This window comes from Puntigrus tetrazona, chromosome 16, assembly GCF_018831695.1.
Source record: "Puntigrus tetrazona isolate hp1 chromosome 16, ASM1883169v1, whole genome shotgun sequence".
Lineage (NCBI taxonomy): Eukaryota > Metazoa > Chordata > Actinopteri > Cypriniformes > Cyprinidae > Puntigrus > Puntigrus tetrazona.
In genome coordinates, this window is record NC_056714.1 from 20,304,792 (window position 1) to 20,323,592 (window position 18,801).

The window sequence follows — 18,801 nt, forward strand, 5'->3', positions numbered from 1 at the left end:
ATTTCTAATAGTCCAACAGAGCAATTGTCAGGGTTTTTTTATTAGTTCTAACATGTTTTACCTAGTTTAAACTTTTCCGAAATTTATTTCCACCATGAGATAAAACATATCTTTTTTTTATTTTGTGGTGGGAGCTTTTATAACTTTAGGAGTTGCCAAGTATAGTTCATTTGAACTGAGTTAATTTGTTTTGAGTAGTAAGTGCCCTTATGCTCACACAGCGCTTCATAGATCCCACAGTGACAATGAAATACCTCTAACTACTACACTTTTATGTGAAAGCACTCTTTGTATTCGCTAGGTTCATTCTGTATACTTTCACTCTTGCAGCAAGTCGCTTGTTAAATGTGATCAATAAATGCTGGAGTCTGGGTGAGAACGAAATTGAATATCTGGAAGATGGTTTTCGGTCATGTCATGTGGTTATATCTTCCTTTATTAGCCTCACAGTAAGACTCTGAACAAGTATTGCTGCCGTTTGTTCCGAGCTTCTGTCTGCACAATGTACTTTTTACAGGATTCTGCCCAGTTCAGACAGACGTTTCCCTCGTGAACTGGCCAAATCAAGATTTAAGAAACCTTTGAATTTGTACAATACACACACAAAGGGGACTGAGCTGTCTTTTGTAATGATGTTGTTTATTAAAGGAACAAAAAAAGATGTCTGATGTCTTTAATCTACTGTTTGTCCTGGTTTTTATTGTGTGGGATTTTTCCTGAATAATATTAATGCTATACACGAAGTTCTTTAAAAAAAAAAAAAAAAAAAAAAAAAATGTACATGCAGTTTAATGCCCTATAATTCCAGCAATGAAACATGTATGGGTTTTTGTTTTATATTCATTGAACAAACATTAAGGCCTGTTTTTCTGTCCCTAGAAGAAAAAAAAAAGTAAAGTTCTTTTAATATGCCATTTTTAAAAGGTTAAAACCTTGGCTTTAAAAAAAGTGGCTAATTTTGACTAACATTGTAACTTGAGATTCACATCAACATTATACTCGAGAAACAACACAAAGATTCAGTGGTTGAATCAAATAACATTTAATTGGTAAAATAAAAACGGTTTAGGTCCTCACATTTGATAAAACAGACCAAAATAAAAAAAGAAATAGTTCTTGAACACTTCACATGCGTGCCAATTGAAATGTAAAGGACACTTCTGAATTACAACAGAACACATGCTACAAACTGATCGCTTTAATACTACGGCAGTGATTACAGTCCTTCAGCTTGGTTTTAAAGGACTACTATTGTTACATGACAAAAACTGCCATTTCCTTATTCTTGAGAGATGAGTACAACACTAGCACTGGTAAACTTCAGTACAGAAACTGGATGAAAATACAGCTGAGCAAGACAAGACATTCAGAACCAATAAAAAAAAACTAAACATAAAATAGCTACTCTAATACATAACACTGACCATGATTTCCACAATCACAGAAGAGTAACAAGCGGTTTATTTACAACCGTTGACTAATAAAATTGAGTTAGCAGATTTAAAAAAATAACACTATAGACTATCGTAATCCTCCCTCAAACTATATAACTTTTTATAGGTCACTTTGGTAAGAGCATCTGCCCAAAATAAACGACAATTTTAGAACTATACAGAAATCCTTTTACAAAACGTCACAGGTTTAAAATCTGAATAAACTGTTTTATGCACAAAAAGTGTAAAGTAAACAATTGTCCGGACCGTATGCAAACAGCAGCACCATCAATGGCAAAAAAAAAGAAATTATCACAGTCTTCCTAATAAAAGACATTTCAACAAGCATGAGCACAGATGCTTCAAGGAACAGGTCTTAAAAAAAAAAAAAAAAAAAAGCAAAGCCATCCAAGGTGTAGATGAGTTTTGTTTTTTTTTGTCATCAGAACAGATTTGGAGAAATGAATCATTACATCACTTGTTCACCAATGGATAAATAAAAACCAGTTCGGGACAAATCTGTTCTGATGAAGGAACGAACTTAGATGAAGCACATTTTGAACAAATTTCATTTTTGGGTGAACTGCTTCTTTAAGTGAAAAGAGGTGATTCAATATCATCTCTTACAGCTTCTCAAAACAAAACTGACACCAAAGTGCAGGGCTCAAGAAAAACATATCTGACCTTTACAAAAATAATCATTGCTGTGTGTACACACACACACACACACACACACATATATATCAAAAGACATGAAAACAGTAAGGTGAGGGGGAAAAACTGCTGTTATCTCAAATCTCTTACTGTTTTGGGAACTCGAAGGACTTTGTAAATGTTGTTTTGAAAAACGGTGGAGAAGTGAGGACGAGAATCCCTCCACATCTGAGTGCAAAGTGGCACTTTTCCTGCATTTTGTGCATCCTCCACGTCCCAGATCTCAGGCATGCTGCAACCGGGCCTAGAGATGAAGAAGAAAAGCATGTGAGCTAAAAGAACTCAACAGCAGCGGTATTAATTCAAAGTGCGCAGCAATTACTTGGAGCGTCTGGTGCACCACGAGTCCTCGAGGATGAAATAATCCACCTGCAGCTTTATTAAGTTTCGCTTCACTACCTCAGCTGGCTTTCGGCTGTACATGGCATACACCATTTTTGTTCTTTCTCTGAATGAAGTCAAAATAAATCTTTACATTGACAATATCATAAGCATTAAATACTTGGACAAGTACTATAATACACAGACAAAATGTATGTTGGATCACGTCTACCTCAATCCTGCATCTTCATAGTGTGGGTGATTCACGATGGCTCTTCCTGTGGACAATTTCACGCTTGCCATGGTGGGCATTGCACCAGCAAACACAGCATCTACAGGAACATTGCACGGATGCAGGAGTCAAACACTGGTCACGTGACACGAGACGTTTCATTTTGTGCTGCTGAACATCAAATGTTTCTCACTAGGGCTTGTGTTGTCTTTGAGCCACTCCAGGAGCTCTTCTTGAGGGAAGTTACTGAACTCTCCTATGATGTCCCATTGATTCTGCAGGTTGGTGATTCCCTGGACGGCCATGATGGATAATATTCCCACGACTGTCAGCTGGAGTTTCAACTTCTCTCCTACCCAGCCAAACAGCTGCAGATGAAAATCAAAGCATTAGTCACGGCACGTTTTAAATTGGAAATGTAAAATTAAAATGGAAATTTTGGGGGTGACTCGTGGAGAACGAACAGTCGGGTCACCTGTCTGGAGCAGATCAAACACGACATGATGCACATGTGAGGAGTGAGGAAGAGCTTGAGTCTCATGATGAGCACAGCCAGCACTGCAAACGCCACCAGCTGCAGACTGTGATACACCATCTAGACGAACAACAGCCTCTGGATATCAACTTAATCATAACAAACAAAAAAAATGATACAAATCATTAAAGGCCAACCATAACAAAATTAGAAAAACCTACCACTCCCTTCGCCAACATCTGGCTCCTGAAAAATGGAAGAGCACGATTTAGAATTATCCAGGCAGCAATTATTATCCAAAGAAATTAATTATTCTCTAATATTTAAAAGAAACGAGTTAATTTTTTTTTGGAAGGAAAGAAAGATATACACAAAAATCATTACCGCGATAATTTTGCGAGGACATCGATTATTTAGGAGTGAAAAAGACAATGTCACAGAAGATTGTAAAATTCTGTTCTTTTCTATTCATAAATACAAAAAAAGTTTCCAAAAATATCTGTGTATCTTACAATCTGTGTTGTTAAAAGTGCTATTTAAATAAGTGATTGATAAAAATGTTTTTTTAGCATTGCAATTTTTTGTACTTATATTTTCTTCTGTGTAACATGTTTCATGTTTCATGTTCAAAACAATCACGCCGGTGAAGTGCTGCAGAAATATACTTACTGCTCCATTTCATCATCCTCGGACTTCACTGTTGTCTTATTTCTGAGAAACACAACAATGTCCTGTATAGTCTGAGCTCAGGAAGCAAAAAAAAGGAGGAAGCATATGGAGGGAACTTTAGTTCTTCTAGAAAACTGTAAACCTAGAATATCGTCGCAACAGATAAAAGCAAGACACGCATAACCAAACGTAGGTGGGGTAAATCTTCTAAGGTGAAAACAACTCACCCTTCCAGCAATAAAACCCACAATCAGCATGTTAATTGGAAGCAGCATGGTTTTGATGTACCGGATGACAGTCTACGAACACATTAAGTCCAATAAAACAGAGCTTCAAGGGGAAATTGATGACTGACTGCAAGGAAACATTACCCACCTCTGTTTCGATGAAGTCAAACTCAGCAGCACACGTGTACATCATCGTGTCGAAGTCTTTGTAGCTTGTAAACTTGGATTTGATCAGGCTGCTGATGTGGGCCTATAATTCAAAACAAAATTAAAATGTTTAAACGGCCCCCCGATGTTCACAGCACTGTTCTCGTTTTACTCACATCGTCTGATGCCCCGAAGACCACCGAGAGCATGAACTTCAGGATGACAGTGGAGACCACCCACGAAAGACACTGCATGACCTAACAAAAACAACCCTTTTTCAGTCAATTCAGGCACATTTTGCTGCTGCATCAGACAGCACTGCTTGCGCTCCTACCCATGTGAAAAGTCCAGGTTTGAATACACCGACCAAACGATCCCTGAGTGCAATCACCCCCTGAAATGAAAGCAGCAACCAGTAAAACCGACATGTTTCCTCGCAGCGTGTTTGAGGTCATCTATTTGTATGTACTTTGTACTTTTGTACATTTGGACTGACTAAATGCACTATTTAGCATTTTCTACACAAGAAGAGTTCAACACATCAGCCACCGGTGTCCTAGGAACCGATTATACCACACTGTCTGCTTTCCTGAGCGAGTAGCTAATGAGTGCAGCAATGAGCCTTCACAACTCACCCAGATGGAGACCAGTGAAGAGGCGTAGAAGGATGTCAGCAGCATCGAGTTCCCGAACATTAGAAGAAAACAGACGGCCAAGGAGATCTGTAAGGAGCAGTCAGTTCATCAGTGACTCAGAAAGACAACACGAACAATATTGTGGCTCTGTTGATGAAGCCTTCGCATTACCATGTGAGTTACTAAGACAGACTGCATTTTTGATGGGCTCAGATATCCCAGGATATACGAAGCAAAAAGAGATGCCACCTGTAAAACACACAAACATTCTTGCCATAGCATCCAAAACTATTTTCTCATAACAGCTAAAATTGAAAACTTGGATTGCACAATATTCCTGAGGCATGCAATCATGTTATAGGTCTTCTTCAGGCAAAATATCATTACAAATGACTCTGACTCCGGAGGTGAACCGCATTACGTTTCCATTAGGAATCTGTCAACACTGTTCAAAAGTTTGAGGTCAGTAAGAAGAAGAAGTAGTGAACACTTTTATTCAGCAAGAATGCATTATTGCATTGATAAATAACAGTGAAAAGATTTCTATTTCAAATAAACTCTTACTTTCTAGTTACTTATTCACATAATTCTGAAAAAATAGTTTCCTCAAATATTTTCAGCAGCACAACTGAGGAACTAAATCAGATCAAATCAGCATATTATAATGATCTGTAATTTCTGGTGAAAATCAATTTTGCTATTGCAGAATTAAATTACATCTTAAAGCATAACAATATAAATGTGTTTTTAATTGTAAAAATATTTCACAATGTTAATGTGGATGTTACATTTAGCTGCTTTCTTCAAATATCAGCATTAAACAAGTGTTAGAGTCAGCATGTCTGTGGTTTTTTTGTCTCTTCCCTCACTCACCTGGGTAAGCAAGACAAACTGCGCGAACTGCCATGGCAGCATGAAGAAAATATTAGAGATCCCCAGAGCCATCATAGTATTCTTGCTAGGGTTCCTTGTCCTTACAAAATCAAAAATATCCAATGATATGTACATTTTAATTGATCATGACTTTGCATGAACGTACACAAAAGCAGCCTAAATACACAAGACGTTTTTTAAATGTGCCAAGTGAGCACATAAAATGTAAATGTATGAACATAAATAGTGATCATAGTTGAATAGAAATCTGAAAAAACTAGCAAGTTACCGGAGAATGTAAGTGAGCAGAAGCATTTGCAGAACCAGGAAGGGGTAGGAGAAGCTCTCTCTCAGAGGTGGCGTCCACATGACCCGAGTGCTCTGGGATTCAAGGGAAAAAAAATAAAGAGACAAAATCTCTAAGTACTAGACTATAGCAAGAAAACAAAATCTCCCAAGATGCTTAAGAAAACAATCTGCTTTACCTCTCCATGATTGAAAAAGAAACACACAACTGTAACAGTGCCTCCCAGTCGACTGCCACTATAAAGAAGAGCCAGAAAATAAAGCGCATGTTATGATCTAACTCAATTGTGCTTTTAGGATCAACCCATTTATAAATCACAGTATAAACACAGATATGCACTTTCTTTGGTATCGATTAAAGTTGTTTATTCTAGGCCGGATTACCTCAGATATGTTCCATAAATGAAGAAGAGGCTCATCATTGCCCCGTTTAACAGGAACACAAATGTGACATAAAAGTAAGCAGGATCCCCCAGACCTGTGAAACGAAGAGTATGCGCGTGTCTGTCAGTTACACGCTGAACGATAACGATAACAATAACACTTCACAAAAATACATTTTCCCTCATTATAAGCGTGTTAGCAGAAGCGAAAACTGCGAAGATGTCATTGAGTGCAAAAAAAAAGACCTATTTCTAAAGTTAGCATTTCAATTACGGTTACAAATGTAGAAAACCTTTCTAAAGACAAAGGCAACTTGTATAGAAGAAACGTGGGAATTAACTAACAAGTCATGAATGCTTAACGCATGGGCCACGGTTTAACTAAAACCCGTTGTTTGAATGTCACGTGTTATTTACATGCACTGTACTGTATGTGTGGGCCGAACAATGGATACTTTTTAAATGTTTGGCTTCTCCAATACCTTCACAACTCTCCACCGGATCTAGACCCTCCCCTCTGTTGATCGTCCAACACAACTTGGTAGGGACCCCAAAGAAATCCATTGTGCTAGTGTACGCTCTGTACCAGCTGGCCAAGACCACCTGCAGGACGAGAGAGCAAAAAAAAAAAAAAAAAAGATGGTTAACTTCAGAGCTCGAGCAAATACCGTGTAATAAAGAAAGTTCAGTGATATTTAGTAGATGCCAAAACGGGATCTCTCACCTCAGGGTACAAGTTAAACCTCTTTAGAGTATTTATCACTAGAGGGTATTCAGTGAGACGGTCGTTCATGATCATGTAAAGACCGTCCATGAAAGAAGGGGCCTCAATGATGGTTTTGAAGTATGAGTAATACAGTCCCTAAAAAGACAAAATAGCACATGCCACTGTGAGACTATCATCTTAATCAGCAAGATGTCAATTAAAGTTCAAGCTTTGTATTTAGCTAAATGAGTAGCAAGGTGAAGGAGAGCTTTATATGGTTACCAAAAGATAATAGCAAAACGTATCACAGTTTACCTCATCTCGACTGACAGAATATACAACAGTAAATTATATAGTAATCACATTAAAAGGAAAAAAAACAATAATAATAATAACCATTTCCGTTCGAAAGGCCATCTCCTTTTCCAAGGATGACATGTGGGAAAAATGTCTGTCATTTTCAAATAGATGTGAGAGATGATACCTGAGAAACACAGGATAGTTCATTTATTTATTTTGTCACGACAAGAGGAGCATTATGTTGACATTTTAAAGATCTACAGCTTCTTACCAGTGTAAAAAACCCACGATAAGAGCTGTGGAAACAAACACATCGGGTTAGGTGACCCTGTCCAGAGACAGATCGCTACGTGGCCACTGAGGGCAGTTTGCATGTACTGACAAACCAAACCGTGTAAACCACTAATTAATAACTGGAGTGAAATGAATGAAATTCGATCGGTTGCTAACTAGTAGTCAACATGTGAGAATTCAGCCATACCCTACAGATTAAACTTGCCATTTGGAGTTGTTTGGTAATAAAATCGCTAAAAGAAATACGAGCTTCACACAACTTTGTTGTTTACAAGTGCGTTTCTATAATACTGTTACTGACGATATGCTAGATGCTAATCATGTGAATAACCGTTAGCTACCTAGCGGCTACGAAACAAAGCCTTACCGAGAACCAACACTGATATTCCTCTTGCAAAAGCGGACGGGCTCAAACCTAATTTGCTTCTAATGAATCCTGCAAAAAGTCCGTTTTTACTCAGAGAAGCCGAGCCCTTCCCATCCTTGGCACGCTTGCTTTTTCCCGACGCGGACTGACTCCTGTCCTTCTCGCTGCTCTGGTCCTTGGCATTTGATTTTCTGGTTTTGACTACCATGTTTTCATATTTCTGTCTGTAACGGGGGTGCGGCAGGAGCGTAGATACGCGATAAAAGCCAGCTGTTGGACTCTAAGCGCCGCGCATCTGTAGTCCTGCTCGGTTTGAGTGCCGTGGGACTTCGCTGATCTGTTGAATGAAGCGGCCATCGCCCCCGTCTGGACACTGAGCTCAACTGTCCGCTTGGCGAGAAACCATGACAACGTGTTTAAATAGCCGTTACCATGGTAAAAGACTTCTGTAACCCGAGAAACGGAATACCTGTCGATAACAACGATTACCTTAATGATTCATTACAGTTCCATTTACGAATCTTTTTTATTTTGAGAACTATATAAAGAAACTATTTTTTTCTATTCGATTTATCGCTTGCCAAATCATAGCATCGTTAGCCAACAGTATGTTTACACAGACATTAAAGATATATTTTTTGTACTTTTTATAGGTTGCATAGAAGTAATTTTATAACTATATATATATGGTCGCGCTGTGTATTTTTGAATCACTAAAATGAACCGGCTCATTCGAGTCATAAATTCAGGAGTCGGTCTACGATGATCACACAGTTTGTTTGCTTAAAACATTTACATTTACATTTACATTTACATTTACATTTCGTCATTTTGCAGACGCTTTCATCCAAAGCGACCTAAAACGAAGTGGCTTATATGACTACACAGAAAAATTGTGGTCAGATTTTTTAGCATTCATCCAATCTTATTTTGCGAGTGACCTTTACTTTTGCTTTAAAGATGCTTTCTTTGGAATGTATGACTATTAAAAAAAAATACAGGAAAATATTACATAACTTATGTTTTCTGTTAGCCAAATTTCATATTCATAAACAAAAGTTTACTGGCTTTAAACCTCTGTTTTCATTGTTTAAAATTGATTTGGACAAATATATGGAAACTATAAATAACTCTACTAATCCGAAAGCTATGACAACAATATCCCTGTATTCATCCTTTCTGATTTTTGGCATGCTTTTCTTGTTAACCCTGGCAAATCTGAATGTATATTCTGTTGTTGATAATAATAATAATAATAATAATAATAATAATAATAATAATAATAATAATAATAATAATAATAAAAAAAAAAAAGAAGTGGCTTATATGAGTCATTCGTTGCTGCGCATGTTTCGATTCACTAAAAAGATCCGCATCATAAGAGTCATTTTGTTCATGAATCAGAATACACTGGCTCTTTTACGAAGCCATGTGTTCAGACCGCATGATGTCGCCGCAATACAGCAAATCCAGCTGGGAGCCTGACGACCATAACGCTTTTGAAAGTAGGCTATAAGTAATTTATATACTAGGCATTTATAGTTAACTTGTTGACTATGACACACTTGTAAATGATTTTTGAATACATCAAACGTACAGTTGCACCAAAAAGTAACCAGACAATTAAAGTTGCATATCACACTTAAAATGCATTATTGAAGAAGTGTGTTTGTTTTTAATTTAGCAATAAAACAATATATTTAGAGCCAACTGCCATTAAAATGATGCCCCCTTTTTGTAATTGTAAAATGGCTTTCAAAAGTACATTTAGAGAAAATGTGTAGAATAATTTGTTTATCGCTGCCATTTTGGTTTCATTGGACCATTGACTTTTAATGCATTAAAATACACATAAAGTGTGGCTGAAGTGTCCAAATACTTTGTGTAAAAAGCGTATGCTTCCCCAAATAAGCGGTGGGTTTACTGTGTAACGTTTGATGGCACCACAATAAGTTGGACAGAGTTCATGAAGTGGGCAAGGATCTGATGGAACCAAAGCAATAGGAATCTGTTTAGTTTGGATCATGCTGAGAATTAGGGCTGTGACATCACGACCGTTTCTCTTCACCTCAAGAAACGAGGCCAGAGCACACTTCTCAGCGGGGCATCCGAAGGGGGAACAGTTTGTTTTCACTGTTCTTTTTTACTTCTAGGTCTTGGGATCAGAAAGAAGGTTACTTTCACTGGAAAACACGCATGAGAACCTGACGGATACAGTGACTTACAGTTTGTCTGCTTCCCATAGTAGAAAAACACTTGCATACATAAATTATAGATACGTAAATAATACCTGATTATATATATATATATATATATATATATATATATATATATATATATATATATATATATATATAATCATATATATATAAAAAGTGTTTAAGCAGTGCTTTCAAACCATTAATTGCATCCAAAATAAAACATAATATATGTGTGTGTATATCTATTGAGTATATTTATTGTATGTAAATACAAACACATGCATGTATACATTTAGTAAAAATGTTAAGTTTTAAATCAAATATATTTATTTATTGATATAAAATGTAAATGTATATACATGTAAATATTTTGAATATATATACTGTATGTGTGTGTGCGTTTATATATATATATATATATATATATATATATATATATATATATATATATAATATCAGTAGTATGTTATATGTAAACAACATTTATTTTGATTCTTTGACAACATTACAGTTATTTATTAGAAAAAAATTATCCTTTTAAATTACGTTATGTTTTCGGCTAGACTTTTTGTCTTTTTTTTTTTTTTAAATCTCACATACCGCTAGATAATAATGATCAGGTTGAGTCTAATTCACATAATAATGCATGAGCTGGTGCAGACACTGTACAACGATGCTCTCAGGTGCCAAGCGATGAATTGTTTTCCGCCGTCGTACTGATCTCACCACGGCCCTTCGTGGCCTCTGAGTGAATCATTGGTGCTAGACATAACCTAAATACAATAACGAGACTCTGTGCCCATCTTGAAAGTTATGGTTAAGGGTGCCACTGAAATATCTGTGGTGTTAGCACAGCTTGTGGCCACACTGAGGGAATTTGTTTTTTCACCAAACATAGCTGAGATCTGGCCGTTTGGAGGGTGAGAGCGTAGGTTCTGCCGTTAGCTGATGACACCTCCTGTCCAGCCGCTCGGGTTGCCAGGACACTTGGCCCATCATGAAAGCCATCGAGCAGATGCAGCTGCGTCATCATTTGTAAAGCATGTCGGACGAGAGGCTATTTATTCACATTTCTGTGTTAGATTGAAAAGTGATGCATAATTAAATTACAACGACACGACTAATGTTATTTTTTTTATATATATATGATACCCAATAACCCTCTGATCCTAATCTGTTCTGTTAAAACACCTCCGAAAAGGCGATGACACAACATTTGGGTTCAGTCTGATCATAAAATGTACTATTATCAAAAGGAGATTCAGCAAAGCCACCCACTGACCACATGCATGTAAGGCCTGGCTGGCTGAAGTGTGAATCAGGGATCAGTGTTTATGTAAAGGGTTTTCTGTGCCCTGAAGGTTCCCTAAAATCTGCACAAATATCTCCCAGATGGGAAAAGACGTGCCAGTATAATCATGGGACAGTGAAAATTGGCTCGCTTTCTCTCACTCTCACTGAGCTAAGTTTATAAGTATGAATGTGAGTGTCAAAAGAGTTTAATGCATGAGTGCAATCAAGTTCAGTTAATGAAAACTATGAAGTAACACAAAAGAAATGTTGTAAAGTTACAATGTGGTGTGTGTGTGTGTGTCTGGTGTTTGTAAATATAAATCGATAAAAGCTATATTGACATAAGAAACACACACACACACACACGCACACAAAAACATTATCTAAAATGTATTAAAAAGGTTAAAAATAAAGTGTGACTCAAAACACAAAACCTATGTGTTTTTTTGGTTGTAGTATATAACCTTATATATGTGTGTGTACACATTTATAGGGTTATACACTACAACAATAAGAAACACCTTGGTTACTTGAAATTACAATAAATGTAAAAAAATCAAGAGAGTGTCAAGAAAGTTTAATGCACAAGTACAATAAAATTCAGATAACAAAAACTATGAAATGACACAAAAGAAATATTGTTAGTCAAGTTACTATAAAATGTGTGAATATGTGTGTGTGTGTGTGTGTGTGTGTGTGTGTGTGTGTGTGTGTGTGTGTGTGTGTGTGTATGAAAAATGACAAAAATGACACAAATGCACCCCAAAACATTATGTAAAATAAAAAAGGACAAAAAATAAAGTCAATCTTGAAATTACAATAAATGAAAAAAAAAACTCTAGATCTATAAAAACAAAATCTGTAAAAATAAATATATTTACACAAAAACAAACAAACAAAAAACGAATAAAAAACTATATAACAATATTTAAAAACATTAAAATGACAAAACAAAATTACTAAAATTAAAAAAAAAAAAAAAACTGTAAATGTTTGTTTAATCTGAATAACAATATTAATTGTATTACTTTATTTCTGATCAAATGCATGCAGCCTGTGTGAGCATAAGAGACTTCCTTCAAAAACATTTTACAAATACTATTTTACTGAACCAAACTATTTTTGCACTATTGGTGACTAACAGTGTTTGTTTCTAAAATTATTTTGTAGTCGTATGACTGTCCGTAAGATCTTAGTGTTTGGAGTGCAGTGTGTGTGTGTGTGTGTGTGTGTGTGTGTGTGTGGTGCAGTGAGGTAATTGCGTTGCAGCTACTGACTGCCCGTCTGCGTGACATGTTTATTACTGGCAAGAAACACATGCTGTCAATGATCACTTATTCTTAGGGCTTCAGTTATCTCAACATTACGCCCCATTAGTATTCTCTGGAAACCAATTCAATTAGAGCCCTCCTGGGTCCCACAGATGCCATTTATCTGAGAGAACAGAGCATCAATCACACTGAGAGTTTATCAGCTGTCTGAGCAAAGCACAAGAAAAGTGTGTCTGTGCCTACTTCCCTTTACGACACGCTCTATGTATTATTCATTTGATTATTAAATGACTATGATCTTTAAAAGTGATCCTTTTGTGAATAAATTATGACAGGATGATCATTTTTGCATGAACTATTCCTTTAAGGTCTCTGTGTGCTCTGGTCTGTACAGACACACCTGCTCGGAGTGACGTAAAGCTGCAGACCTTGCTTTAATCCCGATACAGCGCTCTCAGGATCACAGCTGCTCTTACAGTCACCTGCCGCAGTCCCTCTTTATCCCCAAGATACATATCATGATGACTATTATGGGTTTTTCAGCAACAAAAGGAAAGGTTGTTCTGTAAGGCAGCTTGTCCTTAAGGAGCATGTTCTTGAAATCATCAAGGTTTAGCTAAAATACACAAATGTAATTGTGTACAACTTTCAAACTGTGTCTCTTTAAGAAGACATACACATTGTTTTCATAGGTTTGGAGTAGAAGTTTTTTGTTCAAATGCTACAACGCTTTTACCTGTTCTTTCTTATTTGCATATAAAAGAATAAGTTATATAAATATAAATAAGCCATTATGTTGAGTTCTATAGATCACAAAAAAAACACTAATAAAAAAAAAAGAGGAAATGTGTAAGTCTTATAATTTGTCTTTTTGATTCTCACTACCATAATAGATTAGTTCTTTAAAATAAAACTATAAAAAAGCAGAATTTTTGAAAATGGTTAAAAACATAACTATCTGTTTTTGCTAATAAAATCTCCATATATTATATATGAATATATTATAAAGTATTAAAAATATATATCTGAATTTGTTTTTGTGTTTTGTTGTCTATACAATGAAAGTCAATTTTCTTCATATGTTTCATGAATATATTGTCACTAATAATATATATAATATATATATATATATATATATATATATATATATATATATATATATAATTATTATTATTATTATTATTATTATTATTATTATTATTATTATTAAAATCTTACAAGAAAACCGCAGTAAGGCCAATATGTCAAATAATCAAATAACCTTAAAACGTTATTACATAATCTATATTATATATATAGTTTATTACGCAGGAATAAATTATTTTTGGTGTAACTTTATAACTATTAATGACTTTTTGTTAGTCCTATTATTTTTACTATTTAAATAATTTTGATTACCTTATTACGGCAATTACTTTTACAATAAGTATAACATATTATTATTATACTGCATGCAATACACAGACATATACATACGTATACACACACACACACATATATATATATATATATATATATATATATATATATATATATATATATATATATATATATATATATATATATATATATATATATATATATATATATATATAGTGGGACAAAATGATGACAGGATTTAATTTTGTGAGAACTATTTAATTAACTTTACCACACTCAGTACAATCTGTGGCACTTACATCAAAAATTGTGATAAATAAACACATAGTCGTGAGAAATGCAGGCCGCTTTCAGTCAAGCATTTCATCAGAGCTGTATCAAAAGCACTTTGTGGCTAAGATGTGGCTGGAGGTTGGAGAGGACATGATTGGCTTAGTCCAGTGCAGAAAGATTGTTTCCTTTGGCCTCGTTCAGCGATTTCCTGCCCTGTGATCATCTCTTCCATATGATTAGACCGATGTGCAGAACATGCCGTCATGTGATGGGCTTATGCCACAGGCCGTCAGTGGGTGTGAGCATAAAGAGAAATGAACTGCAACAGGCTTTGCGAGAGACAGGGTAATTACCGGGAGAGAGCAGTAAAAACCCAACATAATTTACCAGAAGATATTAACATTGGGCCCGATGCCGCAAAAGCAAAGATATTTCTGTCAGCAGCCTACGACAATATTATTTGTTGAAATAGCACAGAACCTCCTCCCTACACACACAGAAACACATATGGCACCACAGCTGAGACACACTGGGCCTGTAATGCAATTACTCCTACAAGATGTCTTTTCATTCAAACCTGACACAATACACAGAAGGTTTTCTACAAAGTCGCAGCTGCTCCTCTTTAGTTAATAAAGAGAACAAACTGTTAAGTAGCTGGGTGGCGCAGACACGGCAGGATGAGAGAGGATTTCGATTTGAAATCAATCACTTGTCTGACATGTGATCCAGCCAATGGCGTCCTGCTGCGCATGGGAGCTAATTATGCGAAATATTTTCACTTTAAGCCTCTTAGTCGAAGGTATACCTGACCGTCTATAGATAGAAATGTGGAAAGCCAATTACTTTAATTAAAGTGGAGGGCCTGGGATGATCTTGAACCCCTTGGTGTGTGAGGCCTTTGGAATGCTTTACACACTAGAAGAGACTCCCCGTCACTTGTCAACACCCAAATGTTTTAATCTTTCCTTCCTCGGTGCGTATTAAAAGATTATGAGCTTTCTGCATGGCTGGACGGCACACAGTCCCTTGTTTTGCATTTTTCTAAAGGCCCCGGCACATGCGGAGGGGGCCCGGGCGAGGCGGGTGACCGGGCTTTGAGTTCGACTTCAGGTGGACTGAATGTGAGAGTAACACACACAAATACGCTTCTTTGTTTTTGTTATTCCTATCATTTGAAATATACATATATTTATGCTCAAAAAATGTATATTATAAATAAATATTTCAAAATATAAACATAACATAACATAACATATTCTGAGATATATAGATGCATGTGTGTGCATTTATATATACATAATAAATATACACAATATAAGTAGATATTACATATATACATAGTAAATATACACAATGCAATATATTATGTAAACAAAAATGTTTATTTTGGATGTGATTAATAACTTTTTCTTTGCAGCACTAATACATATATATATATATATATATATATATATATATATATATATATATATATATATATATATATATATATATATACACACACACACACACACACACACACACACAAACACACTGTATATATATATATATATATATATATATATATATATATATATATATATATATATAGTTTTTTTATGATCTAAACAATTTTAAGAAAATTTAATTACTTTCACCTTGTATGAAAGTGTTTAATTGTCCTGAAAAATGTGACAAACCTAAAAATATTACTATTTTTTTTACCTAAAATTAAAGATGTGTCAAAAAAATAATGGTAGAATAGTAGAAAATAAATGATTCATTTTATTTAAAATAAAAAAAGAAAATCCAATTTCGAAGTTAAAAATGACACCTACACATATATAGGTTTGTTACATATAAACCCATAATATTCAAGTATGACATGAAAGCAGCAGAAATGTATTAATACCCGTGTGTGCTAACAATATTATTATCAGCATGTGTTCGAGTCTCAGCATAAATCTGTGCACGAAACGTCGCCGCGTGCTTCCCAGATTCCATCCTGACACTAGACTCACTTGTTGGTCCCCTCTACAAAAAAAAAAAGCGCTAAAGTGAGAGCACAGGTTTGTATTAACACTCCTCACAGGTAGAGAGCAGAGGCGTAATAGCCTCTTTCAGCACCTAAGCGAGGCGGCGTGCTGCAGTAATCTTTCAGCAGCTTGGCTCCCCGCTAACAGGCCTGCTCTGAGAGCGCCTTTCAATTAGCAGTTTATTATTGCAGAGGCCCCACAGCACCGGGCGCTGATAGCCACATGCCAATACTGCTACTGACACTTCGGGGGTAAACGCTGTCACCGGGGGGGCGGGACCGACACCTCTCACTTACACCGTCGCAAACAACCGAACACCTTTCCTGCGTGCTGTTCTTTTCAGGTTCGGTCTCTAAAAACAGTGCGTTCTGTTGCAAGCGCCGCTCTTCTCCGTCCTCTCTCCGAAAATACGTTCACATAAACACGCACACACCGTCCCGACCCCGGGCTCCTATCTGCCAATGCGCTTGTAGAGATATTGTTAGCATTCCATTTGCCATTTACATTTTCTCTGCTTGACATAATTGAAGAATGGATGCTCTTATGAAAATTAAACTTGCGGTCCTCCCGGGTTACTGTAACCCTGTTAAAATGTAATGAGATTCTTTATGCGTCTTCTCGTGATTTTTTATTAAATAGAATATCAGTATGACTAATTCCCCGGGCCTAAATGCAGACTGGGACACAGCATTATTGATAGGGCAGTGCGTAAGTGGTCTCCCATCCCCAGCCTCTAATGGTCTAATAATGCATTATACCAGTATCAGTGGGCCTGTGGCTTGCAGTGCTTATTGTCGTTATTGAAAACACCTGGCCGGACCATTCATCAAGGTTAAATCAAGAGGGCCCATTTGTTCATTAGCCTGTCACTAAACATCTTTATTTAGTTTTGCCGTCCGAAGGCGGATCACCGGCCTGGAATCCTGAGTCCCAGAGTCCTTCCGAACGGGGAGAGAGGCTAAACGGTGTCATTGCGGACGAATGATAAAGAGAAACAGATTACAGTTGTTCCCGGAACACAGGCTATTTCCCTCTGTATGAATTCACCGCACTCATTTATCTGGCCGTCCCGTTTATATGGGAGGGTGAAAAACTGCCTGTCTCGTTTTTTCTAACCCACACCGACATATAAGAAACCCAAAAAAAACAAAAACAACGACGCTTGTTTTGCTCTGAATATTGACGTGTGTAATTAATAGAATATCAGACGCTAATTAATTCCACGAAATAAATGAGCAAGCTCCTCTGAAGCCTATTATGAAATTACTGGCACTGACAACTGAGGTGATTAGTATTAATTATCGAGCCCACAAAAAGGATGGAAGGCGCCCATATGAGAGTTTAAGAGCAAATTATATCTCCCTTTAAGCCATTTATTACTAATGAAATCAATAAGGTCATTTTTTATCTTCTCCACTATTATCATCCACAAATGTTAATTTGGAAAGTGACGCTTGTAAGGTAACCGAAAACACCATGCACGTGGTGGTAAAGTTTTTGCCAAATGTATTTCTTTTTCATATCATATTCTCGAATAAAAGGTAACAACATGTAAATATATATATATATATATATATATATATATAAAAACATAGAACACTAAAATATCATACATAACATATACTGTACATTGTATATATTATACTGCATACACACACAACACACACTTTAGCTGAAGACATTAAAATTTACATTTTTAATTTTATGTGTGTAATTTAATGTATATTTCTAATATAACTTAATAATCTATCTATCTATCTATCTATCTATCTATCTATCTATCTATCTATCTATCTATCTATCTATCTATCTATCTATCTATCTATCTATCTATCTATCTATCTATACACATAGGTATGTATGTATTTGTGGTTTATGGGGACTCTCTATAGGCACAATGGTTTTTATACTGTACAAACTGTATGTACTATTGTCTTCACCAGCCCTACAAGCAAACCTACCCCTTACAGGAAACTATACACATTTTTAGATTTTCAAAAAAACACCATTTAGTATGTTTTTTAAGCCTTCCGAATTACGAGGACATTGGGAGTGTACTCATAAACCACCTACAAATTGTAACACCTCTACCTATTTTTCACACCTGATTCAGATCATCAGCTCATTAGGAAAGTGAGTGCGTCAGATAAAAGGAGACATGCGAAATGTGCAGAGCGGTTTATTAAAAACCAATGACCTAATCTAATACAGAGAATTAATTTTTTTGTCAAAACACCAAGCTTTTGCTTTTCCTGTTTGTTTTGTGGCGTGTTTTGGCACAGC

The 18,801-nt window shown here is 36.0% G+C and overlaps 1 protein-coding gene across 2 annotated transcripts; it reads right to left on the reverse strand.

Annotated features, from left to right (window-relative positions):
- Nucleotides 1–1,026: 1,026 nt before the first annotated feature.
- dpy19l1l (dpy-19-like 1, like (H. sapiens)) lies at nucleotides 1,027–8,448 on the reverse strand. 2 transcript variants are annotated; one of them, XM_043260151.1, is made up of 22 exons: nucleotides 8,083–8,448; nucleotides 7,693–7,717; nucleotides 7,518–7,605; nucleotides 7,140–7,277; nucleotides 6,898–7,018; nucleotides 6,417–6,510; nucleotides 6,212–6,269; nucleotides 6,016–6,107; nucleotides 5,727–5,826; nucleotides 5,025–5,102; nucleotides 4,854–4,940; nucleotides 4,553–4,612; nucleotides 4,395–4,475; nucleotides 4,220–4,321; nucleotides 4,072–4,143; nucleotides 3,845–3,915; nucleotides 3,397–3,421; nucleotides 3,176–3,295; nucleotides 2,894–3,068; nucleotides 2,701–2,800; nucleotides 2,470–2,595; nucleotides 1,027–2,391 (listed from the first exon to the last, which is right to left on the reverse strand). In XM_043260151.1, the coding sequence occupies exons 1-22, from the start codon at nucleotides 8,288–8,290 to the stop codon at nucleotides 2,220–2,222; spliced, it is 2,193 nt and encodes a 730-aa protein (XP_043116086.1). In that variant the 5' UTR covers nucleotides 8,291–8,448; the 3' UTR covers nucleotides 1,027–2,219. The 2 variants fall into 2 exon arrangements, with proteins under 2 accessions (XP_043116086.1, XP_043116087.1); XM_043260152.1 differs by lacking the exon at nucleotides 4,072–4,143.
- Nucleotides 8,449–18,801: the final 10,353 nt, after the last annotated feature.